Genomic DNA, 11,530 nt, shown 5'->3' with positions numbered 1-11,530 from the left:
CAGATCGTAAGTTTCTCGCGGGACGATACTCTTTACCCACCAATGTTTGGGACAGGCATTGATCAAAGATCATTTGTATATCGTGCTACTAAAATCTAGAATTCCATTCCCCAACTGTCCGTGACTGTGAAGCCTTGTCGACGTTTAAATCAAAATTACATGGTTATCTTTTCATGAAATATTGTAATGAAGGCTCTGACTTAGACTAGCCTGCTTTTCTTTTGTCTTCGACATCTTCTGTTCGTCTATTCCATATGTTTTTGTTTATTCGATGATTTGTTTGTGTATTTTGCCTCTTTACTCATGAGGGCTCTGATGGAAATTATAATTACTTTACTGTAATCAGATTACCCTCTTTAGATAAAGTGTAATAATAATAATTTTAATTAGTGCATTAATATACTCTGGTGCGAGCTTAAAAACTATTTAATTTTACTTTAAGGTTTAATGGTCACCATTGTAATCTGGAATAAAGATCCTTGACTGGCACAATAGAGTCAGTGCCCAAAATTAAACGAATTGCACGTCTTTAAATCAAAATCCACTCCTCCCGCCGAAGAACCTGACCAGTCCCCAAGCAAGCTACGGTGCAAGACTTTGTATTAAATATTCCACTCGGATGTATAATTTTGCTTCATTTCTTTATCATTCACGAATCTGCAAAACAAATTCCAATGACGGTGTAAAATACCAACAGATGCCTGCGTGATAAATGCCGCCTGGTCAGTGAATTCAAAGTTGAGTGACATTGTCTCTAATACAGTAGCAGTGTTGAAAGTCGAACAGGAGCTGAAAGAGCTGGTAGGGAAACTTTTATGAACTCAGGGAACCGACACCTTTTAGTATGGGTTTAGTGAACTGCCGAAAACATCTCTGTAATTTGTGCTTGCAAAGCGTATACACTTTATCAGCAATTTCAATGATCAAATAGACTTGTTCAAGTCTGTGATTTGTAAATGTTTTAGTGGGGTGGACGCGATGATTTGCTTTCTGTTTCCATTTGAAGCGCGTGAGTGGGGTGAGCGCGATGAGCGGGGTGAGCGCTATCCGAGGGGAGTTTCTCCCGGAATCTGGCAGAAACTAGTACATGTAACTCACTACTGCGCACACTCAAAGGTAGCGCATTCAATCGCTGGGAAAACCTGGAATGGGCTGCCTAATTCCAAATAGGTTCGTATGAAAAAGGAGAGACACAAGTGAAACTATTATAAATGATTTTATATTTTAAAAATTCACCGACTTGAACCAAATCTAATGATCAAACTTTAAATAATCTGAGGCGTTCGAAAGATAAACAGTTGCATTAATATTGGCAGGTGGTTAAGGTCAAATGGTAATTCAAATATCGCTTAAAAGCTTGCCTAGGATTTTTCTGGTCTGCCTTAAAGTTGTTTTCACACAATCAGCCCTAAAAATAACCTCGCTGGAATTCTTGAGTAAACCATGTCTCTCCTTGTGCATGCGCAAACCTAACATAAAAATAGGGCCCGATGATACTTAATTAGATTACTATTCAATCACTCTGCCGAACTTGCTATGAGAAACGCAAATGTGACGAAAACTGCCCAATGGTATATTTGAAAACAAAACGAAAAAACGTTCGTCTTCATTGGTTTTGTCACAGTAGTCCCTCTATGTGTGGCTTTGTGCAACATCGCTACTGCAATCTTACCGTACATAAGAGGAACTGGCACTGATTGTGGAATGAGACTATTGTAATATTCAAATTGAACAAAAATCAAGGTAATTTGTTGTCTAACTGAGATTTGCCTTACACACCCTTTATGCGATACAATTTCTGACTCATAACTCTTTTTAAAAAAACTACAGAAATCACGTTTGTCTCGAAAAATTCCGGTTTATGTGCATTTCTGAGTTTGATTACTCAAAATACATTTGGCGGCATTGTTTATTAAGGATAATACCAACATGTATTGACAGGTTGTTAAATTCTATGGTAAAAACACCTAGTACCTTGTCTAGGAACTTTCCGGTCTGTCTTTGTGTTCACACAATCAGCCAATAAAACAACGACAGTCTAAAGAAAGCAAAATCTTTCAACTCGACCAGTTATCATCTAATATGCCAAACGTGTAGCTTATCAAGCGGGAACTATGCATATACATGGTACGAAAAACATAATCTCGGACACTAAACTTGGACGCCCAGTTTACTCAGATCACGTTTTTTGCTGGCCTCAGATTACGATTTTTGCAATGTGCCGGATTGATCCGAGATCATATTTTTAGCACGCTGGGTCTGGTCCCATGGGCCTGGAATAAGTTTTTGGCAGTCTGAGACTGGTCACAGAAAAGAGAAAGTGAACAGTTCTAAAAGCGCATGCGGATATGAATAAAAATATATTTTGTGGAAATCGAAAATGTATATTTTGAATTTGAAAATTTCAAATATATTTGAACTTTGATAAAACTTTGAAGTGTGTTTCTCAGGTACCATAATTTGCACACTGAAAATGTTAAAGGGACATTAGCTGTAACTGTTGACTAATTTTTCACTACTCTGTTTCAATGTATCAACTATAGAATTATAATCCGATCATCATGACCAATGCCAGGTGTCTTGCTTGCCAACACAGCCTGTATATGTGAAATGACCATTGTTATTGTTGATAAATGTATTCTAGTCCGGACCTGAATACAATATTTAAATAATAACAATGCAGATTATACGCATATAAGGTATATTTATGGGCTAAATATTAGGAATTTCTCCATGGTTCAGGGATTCATACCAGACTCTGCAGATGATAGTCAGAAACAAACAAAATAAAAAATGACCAAAGTTACAGCTAATGGATGTTTAATGCTTTTCAGTTTCGAGGAGTGTAACACCTTCAATGAAGTCTTCTAAAATCTGTTTTTGTCAGTAAAATATTAAATAAATGACAAGATACATCCTGAAAATCATAAAATAGTGAGTAAGAAGTATGAAAAACATATAAATTGACATTTTGTTCATTTGAATCGGGACCAAAGCTATTTTACTGCTTTCAATAACATTTAAATTCTTGCAAGGCAGCCATATTGGGAAGTGGCAGCTGAATGGTCGCAATCTTGGAATTCTTGATGGCTAATTAATATGTTTTCTCTCTGAAGTGAAATGATATAAATACTCATGTAAAGTAATGTAAAGTAATGTACTCGTATCATCAAATAAAACACTTTGACGAAAAATTAAATCTGCTCGAGCTCGGCTGTATGCATTTGCGTGTTTCAAGCTATTCTGTTAAAGATAAAATGTACAATATCAAGTAAGCCATGTTTAATATAATACGTAAATTAGAATTCAAAGTTGGTATTTACGATAACTAACTTGTTTCTAGTGAAACACAGAGAAATATTCAGTCACCAGCAGAGTTTTACCATACGATTTGTATTTCTTGCTTTGGAAGTATCTGATATGGCGGCCACTTTGTTAATGCCAAATTACCCAATGCTGACAGAGTGCCAGCGACTCTGTATTTCAATTTGAAGATCTTAACAAGCGAAATCACTTAAAAAAAACTAAGGAAGCTAAGACACAGTTTAGGGAAAAAGACTTGGCTGTCGTACTAGTGGTGGTGGTTGTCTGAGAATACAGTGGTTTTTGCTTTCTTTGTTTTCCCTGCATAAATATCCTGGAATTATCAAAACAAGTCTTACAGCAAAAGTGTGGTTCACCAGTCGAGGTTCAGCTCCAGATACCCTCTCCCTGACACTTTTCTACAAGGATCACTAGTTTGCCAGTGTCAGAGTGCGTCAATGAGAACATGTTTTTCTCTTTTCTGCAAGATGACAATGACCTTGCGACAGATCATCAGCATCCTGGATCAATACTCTAAGACCGAAATCTTTTTCGGAGTATTGGATATTGTTTTAGACAGCTTTCAAGTCGAGTATATTGTGGTGAAAATGTTCGTTGTCAACCGTATGATCCAGGATGTTTAGACGTTGTACTCCTGTTGTTCTGAAACACGGGTAAGAATTACTGGTTCGGATTTACTTGTATTGTTGTTGAGAAAAGTGGAATGAAATTCTGCCAAAAAGTGTGACCCGACTGCATATGATCGTCATTGCTGACATGACGTCACCGTAAGCAACCAGATGAACTATGTAACAGAATTCACAGGGCACTGTATACACATATTGACTGGCCATGAGGGTAATAGCATACGACGTCTGTACCCAGAGAGACTGTTTGTCACCCCAAAAATAGACTATTTCTCGAGGCCGAAGGCCGAGGGAAACAGTCTTATTTTTTGGGTTGGCTCACAGGCTTTTATAAAATCGGATAAAAAATCAACGAGAATATGTATCTCATAATGTGTTTTTCTTGAGCCAAGCTTGAAAAAAAATAGCCAAGGCAAATCTGAGATATTTGTGTGAACGACCCAAAAAACATAGCAAATGGCCCTCTGATGGCCATATTTGATTGGATCAAAGACAAACTGGTGTGCACATGTACCCAATGATGTATTATCCTTGTATTTACATAAAAATAGCCATTGCCTGTCAGAAATATATGTGTGAACGCACACATGAATATATCAAAATAGCCACCTAACAGCAATATTTGATTATACCAAAAAACAAAACCATGTGCATGTGTAAGCTATAATGCACTATCCTTGTACCAAATTTGATAGAAATCAGTTCAGCATGAAGGTATATTTGTATCTAACAAAATGGCCACCTGATGGCCAATTTTAGTTGCATCAAAAAAAGCAACAAAACAAAACAAAGTGCATATAGGTGCGGCAGTGTGCTGTCGTTATGCTGGCCATATCTGAGATCTTGGTGTGAATGGACGCACAGACACACAGACTGACCCTGCCCAAACTGTAAGTCCCCCAGAGGACTAAAAACACCAATTTTTCTATTCTTTCTGGCATGAGTGTGATTCTTTATGTTGAAACAAAGGAAATAAGTTGTTTCCAGGAAGTGGAAGTTGTTTCCAGGAAGTGGAAGATGATTTTGCCTAACTTCGATAATCAATTTGTTGAATAACAGGATTTTGATACTATCGAGAGGGATTTCAATGTTTCCTTGGTAACCAACCATTGCCATCGGATGATTTGGTATGATTATGAAATAATCACTCTCAGCCTCTCTTTGTTTGCTAGAAAAATAAGAGAAAAAGTACGATTTGTCTGGCCTAATTGAAAATATATCATACATGTAATTCAGTCTTTAAACTTTTTTGGACTCTAAATTATCCATACCCCTCCGACTGGTTCTTCTGCACAGCAACTGCAGAAAACCTTAATTTATAAACAGATATTCACCAGTGATCTTGTTTCAATTGTATATATTGAACATCATGAATCACATTACTATAACTGGCACACCTTAATTGATCTAGTTGTTAAAGCCCCAATAGCTGCAAATGTGTAATAAACCGATCTCAAAATATCCTGTTTTCCAAGTTTTTGTTTTGAACAAGACCAATTAAAGACTGAAAAAGTGTATAACACTGTCATAAGTGTCAAAAGTAGCATGTAAATTCAAAAGTTTTAACACCATTTTAGATTTCCTGCCATTTTCAAAAACTAATCATGTGACACAGAAAACAATGACTACGACAACAAAATGTCGATGTTGTGTATTCAATAAATGACATGCTTATTTCTTGGATGATCATGGTGTGTATGTGCAAGAAATACTGAATTTTTGTACTTTTCCGTTGTGGCGCCATTTTACGATTGCAGCACCCGTTTATTGTTAAAACATGTAGGCATAGTCCAAATCAGCGAGCAGCGATACCTATATACACATCCTTCAGTTAGCACATTTACACAAACTAACCTTAGACTGAAAATAAAATCATGAAAATAATGAATAAAATTTGCAGCTATTTGGGCTTTACAGTGTATAGCAGTCCTTGATGAATTAGAAAAGAAATCTTGCCATTCACATTAACTCTCGAATTTGAAAAAAGGGTATTTTTTCAAAAATTTGTAAGTCAACATTGATAAATGGACTTTGTGAAAGAAGTGATGGTGTTTTGTGTTGATGAAAGATTTGACGATGAGATTGTTGCTGAGCTGCCCTTACAAGGCATACAAGGTACAAATCTGCTCAGTATGTTGTCAATCATACCTTTATTCAGAACTAGACATTGATTATTCCTAAGGAGTTTCAGTTCTGCAATTTTGGAATATTACTGTACAAATACTTGGTTTTTGTAATGTTACAGACTTGTATGCCTTGCATGCAATGTTACAGACATATATGCCTTGCATATTTGGTAAAATCTGAAGTTTTCATTGACAACTCTTTATTTGCAAAAAAGTAGCATTGATAATCTGTTACTGTCTCCATGAAGTTTTGCTCTTTTCACCAAATGTGCACTGTTCTTATAATCTGTGTCAGTGAGACACTGACATAAAAAAATATTAAGAGACCTATCTCTGGCTTCATCTCTGACCATTTTAAACACAATGAAGACACATGATAGCTTACTTTTAGAATACTGTCTTTAATTAAAGGTATATTGACAATATACATTGTTAACTTGATCTAGATACTGTCTGTTCATTCAACAATGTTTCCCCGTCCTTGACAGTGGGTGCATCTTTTTATCTTCTGTACAGTTTCCTTTATGCTACATGGTGTATTTAAACTATTTTCAGTTAGTTATTTGTCTGACAAATTACAATTATCAGAGCACTGTAGATAATTCAGATCTGATACAAAAACTGATTGTCCGATTATTTGTTTTATCATTTCACAGAAACAATGCCCACTCAGTAGCAGATGGTTTAGTTACAGCAAAGTACACACACTAACATGGCTGTATCAATCATTGATGATCACATGACTCTAACAATCTTTGAAATTGGGTGGTCTTTTCTCACTGAACGCCGCCATTCCTTCCTTTTGGTCATTCTGAAAACAAATAAAGAAAGTTATTCATGGGTTTTGAAATTACTGATTTTTGAAACACTGAACAAACTGAATTTGACTTTGGTCTGAGATCTTGCCGAACTTCATGGATCTGTTAGTTATGAATCAGCTTTTGTGTGATGTAACTTGATAATGGAATATGCCCTATGGAATATGCTATATGGAAGCCAAACGATACTTGGAAAATGCTTGTAAAGCAAAAGGAAAATTATAATCAAACACATTTAAAGCAAAAATATTATAGCATCTATTTATCTGATGGTTATCATTGAACATGAAAGGGCATGCAATGAACCATTCTATACTGTTACCAACAAACTCTTCACTTTCTTGCAATCAGTCATTTTCCTGTCACTTTCACTATAACAGAACAATTAAATAATATGACAGAACCCCATGGCGAGAGAGTGCAAGCGCGCCATACCAGCGGTATTTGCACGAGTGTTTGCGGGGGATCCGGCGGTCGTGCTTTCACGAGCGCAGCGAGTGAAAGGACAGCCGGATTCAACGCAAACACGAGTGCAAATACCCCAGGTACGGCAAGCTTGCTCGTTCGCCATGGGGTTCTGTTATTATTACTGTTTCCCCCTGTTTATTTTATCAAGAAAACAAAGGAACTAAAAACACAAGCGAACACATTTTAAATAGTTTACGCGACACACATTGAAAGACAAGGATCACACGCTGTTCTATTCATTTGCATGCAGGTATGGAATAATGTTTTTGGTATTTGCACTGCAGTGCAAATACCGGTAGTACGCGCGCGCTTCGATGCAAGTAAACTGTGGTACATATGTAATAAAATATGTTCTTCAATACAGTATGTTGAAAAATTCCTGAATATATTATTAGTGATGTGAAAATTCAAGGTCAATCTCACAATTACAGTTTAGAAGGGAAACTCTTACTCTTTCCATTGAGTCGATCTATCAGTTGAAAAAATATAATGGGAAAAATATTGACCCATTGACTATCTAGTCAAATGATCAAGCATTGTTGAAAAAGACGAAGTGAAAACAAAGTTTACTTACTGTGGCAAATGTTGAATGGAAAATTTTCCTCTCATACAGCAGTCCCTCATTCAAAACTGTCTCATAGCTTCTATTGACAGATTCCTTGCACATAGCAACAACCATTTTTGAGTTACTGGCAATTTTTTCAGCTGTCTTGATAGCTTGCTCTACCACCTCATCACTTGGGTAAACTTTGCTGACAAGGCCTGTTAACATGTTAAGAAATGTAATTCTTAGAAAATTATGGATTTGAAATACTAATTAACACAAACAATATAAAGTTTTCCAAACGGAACAATCACTTGGAATTTGAATTTCAGTACATCATCATGGTATGTATGTATGTAAGAGACAACAACCAAAGGCCATACTGTCCGCAGATAGAAAGTAATTAATCTCTGTCTGATGCCTTTGATGGCATTGCTCACGGACCAATCAGCAATGTGGATGGCGTCCCATTATGCCAATAACTTGCATTATACAACTCTTGACACCAGAAATGCCAATTTTGTCAAAATGTGGCAGATTTCTTCAAAAGTTTTCATTTCATCGTGAGTGTGTATTTGGACAGCAGAGAGCCTTCCGCATCTAATGAGGTAACTGAATGTAGGATTTGTGTTTATTTTTCTACTAGAACGGGCAGTTTTATTTGCAGGCCGGATAAGTCCGTTTCATATCTTTGTGGACAGTCTGCGTATCAAAACGTCAGAATGTAGTATAACTCTACACTAAAACTACGCAGTCTACCTACGCCTGTGAGAACAACCGACACTGAGATGATTCTTGGGTTTTAATCACTGAGGGCCGCAGGGTGGAGGCAATTCTTCTGGCAGAAGAATAAGAGATGTACTTGTTTTGTGGACCCAAAAAGTACTGAAATATTATAAAATGGTAATGTTCTTTGTTCTTCAACGTGCTATCAACCTGACATAAAGGAGCTCAACAGTTTACTGATATTTCTTGATTTGACAACAGATGATGTTACCTGCACTCAGTGCTTCCTGTGCCTTGATTCGGTTTCCAGTCAAACACATTTCCATTGCCAGTGATTTACCAACAATACGAGTCAGTCTTTGAGTTCCACCAGCACCAGGAATAGTACCAATCAGTATTTCTGGTTGTCCAAACTGTGCATTTTCACCAGCGTAGATTATGTCACACATCATGGCTACCTCACAACCACCACCTAACTGTTGAAAAAACCAGTAAATACAGGTAGGTGCCACAACAATAGATATTGAAAGGTGAATTCACTTTACTGCAAAGATAACAAAAATGTTTGAAGGATTGCTAAAAAATCTAAAATGTTAAATTTCAACAGGACATTTACGTTGCTTCAAAAACAGGAAGCTATTGGAGATACAACTGGAAATGGATCTAAAACTCTACACACGGTTTTCAATTCAATGACTGTGAGTGAAGCATGTAAGCCCTGAATAGGGTCTGAAATAATATCTGAATGCTAGAGGAGGATGGTATTTTAATGATCAAGGTGTTCAAAATTTTTCAAGTATGTGGCAGCTTGCTATCTACACACAGTCACAGATGAAGAGGACTTCCCATTGTGTAGCTGTATTGTTGGAGAAAGAAAGGCTGAATCACTGCAAGATAAAAGTTAGTAAAGAGCCAATCAATTTTTGTGTGAACCTAAATGGGAAGTATTCATAATCTACCGGTAATGTAAATTGAACCCTACATGTGTAAGTGTATATCTGCTGCGAAGTGGGTTACTGCTATTATATCATAATTTGTCTTTATGGCATTAAAAGTTATTTCCTCTCTCGTTTTTTGAACAAAAAAATATGGAGAAAACAGAATGAAATATTGAGCAATTGTCATTGAACAGAAATTCAGCACCTGGGACTGAGCATTGTTGATGCAAAGGATACATAGAATGCATACCTAACTATGGAAATGAAAGCAACAAGGCCAAACAAAAAGTGACAAGCCAAATGCTCCGATACTCCGATACAGCAGTTTTAAGAGCAATAATCTAAACATTCACACTTCTCTTGCAATTATCCTCATTATCTAAATGCTCTCTGCCTCGGCAATAAGCTTCTTTGCTAGTAGAGGGGCTTGTACCAGCACTGATACAAGGTTTTAACCACAGCCCATGTGAGCTCTTGTCCAATCAGAGACATGCATTGTCCTCACTGACACGCTTATAATAATGTAATTTATATTAATGTGTGCATTTTTCATAAATTTATGCAAATGAAAACCAATTTTGTGTATAGTCATATGCAAGTTTGAAAATCATCTGTACTCCACGTCATCCTTTCCATCAACCCGATGTAAGTTCCTCCTTTTGCATTCTTGGACCATATGAGCATTGGGTTTCCTGTGCACTTTACCATCTTTGCACCATGGTCACAGATACATTTATGAACATCAAGTGTTTTGTTTATGGGCTTCAGGTTTTCAGTGAAGATACATGTACTTCAATTTAACCCTTTCCCACCATTGTTTGTCCCAAATCCATTGTTTTCTATGGTAAAGTTGGACCTGTATACAGGGAACTGGGGGTGAAAGGGTTAAACAGAACATTAAAAATGTGAAAACTGTGCCTGTCAAAATTATCAGAGGAGGATTTGGCATGTTCAGGTATGGATTACAGTACCTGTCAAAATTATCAGAGGAGGATTTGGCATGTTCAGGTATGGATTACAGTACACACATTCTGTCAACACAAACGTATCGTGGACACGCATGGTGCAGCACACATCTAGGTATTCTGAGCCGTGATCCGATGTTATTGAAGCTATTCATGTAAGTAGGGGGTATGTGGTCAAGTTGTAGACATCTATACCTACTGGGTAGTAAGGTGGTTAAGGTGTATCTTTGCATCTCATTTGAAAATATGAGACTGTACTGAATGTTATTTTTGTCTCTGGACCAAGTATGTTCATATCTCTTTTCAAAATCATGAATTTAGACCCTTTGACTGCCATTGCCAAATACATCATGAACACATATAGGATCTAGCTTGAATTTACCTGTGGCACTCAGATATAAAGCAATTCATTATGGTGAGGGAAATTTTCAGACATTCCAGGTTGCCAAGGGGTTTATGAAGTTTTTCTACCGATAAACAACTGACTTTTTATCACAACATTACCAAGAAATCAAAACTGTTGATGTTTTTTTTCTGATCAAAGAATTCTCATGTTAATTTTGAATTCCACTTGAAAACTGATGATTATTATGTAATCACACCTTAACCCTTTGCACCCTGACCCCCTGGTACTCTATGACGTCATCGGACATTTCTGTCCGAGCCAGGTTCAAAGGGTTAAACTTGATATTTTGAGAATTAAAATGGTTACCAAAGTATTTACTGTCTGAACATATGGCATCAAAAGAAATCACTGAATGTACAATTCATTGTCTCCATCAGAATGCAGTTTCATCATAATTTTCTACAGAATTTAGTTCTGTAATGTACTTACAGCGAATCCATTTACAGCAGCAATAACAGGTTTTTTCATAAAAGCCAGTCGTGACCAGTCACTTATAAAGTTTCCTGCAACCACATCTTGAAACGTTCTGTCTTTCATTTCTCTGATGTCTGCTCCAGCTATGGAAGAAGCAACACAACAAAGTGGTAAT

At 36.7% G+C, this 11,530-nt stretch overlaps 1 protein-coding gene across 1 annotated transcript in view; it reads right to left on the bottom strand.

Moving 5' to 3' along the window:
• Positions 1–6,457: 6,457 nt before the first annotated feature.
• LOC139152130 (enoyl-CoA hydratase, mitochondrial-like) overlaps positions 6,458–11,530 on the bottom strand; it is a 30,193-nt gene continuing 25,120 nt past the window's right edge. Inside the window, exons 3-6 of the mRNA XM_070725223.1 lie at positions 11,371–11,498; positions 8,904–9,108; positions 7,937–8,124; positions 6,458–6,887 (exon numbers count right to left, since the gene is read on the bottom strand). Of these exons, the coding sequence (XP_070581324.1) occupies positions 6,822–6,887; positions 7,937–8,124; positions 8,904–9,108; positions 11,371–11,498 (587 nt within the window). The 3' untranslated portion in view covers positions 6,458–6,821. The remainder of the gene's footprint in view (positions 6,888–7,936; positions 8,125–8,903; positions 9,109–11,370; positions 11,499–11,530) is intronic.

The sequence above is a fragment of the Ptychodera flava genome, chromosome 15 (genome assembly GCF_041260155.1).
Source record: "Ptychodera flava strain L36383 chromosome 15, AS_Pfla_20210202, whole genome shotgun sequence".
Classification (NCBI taxonomy): Eukaryota; Metazoa; Hemichordata; class Enteropneusta; family Ptychoderidae; genus Ptychodera; species Ptychodera flava.
This window is presented reverse-complemented; position numbering and strand designations above follow the sequence as displayed.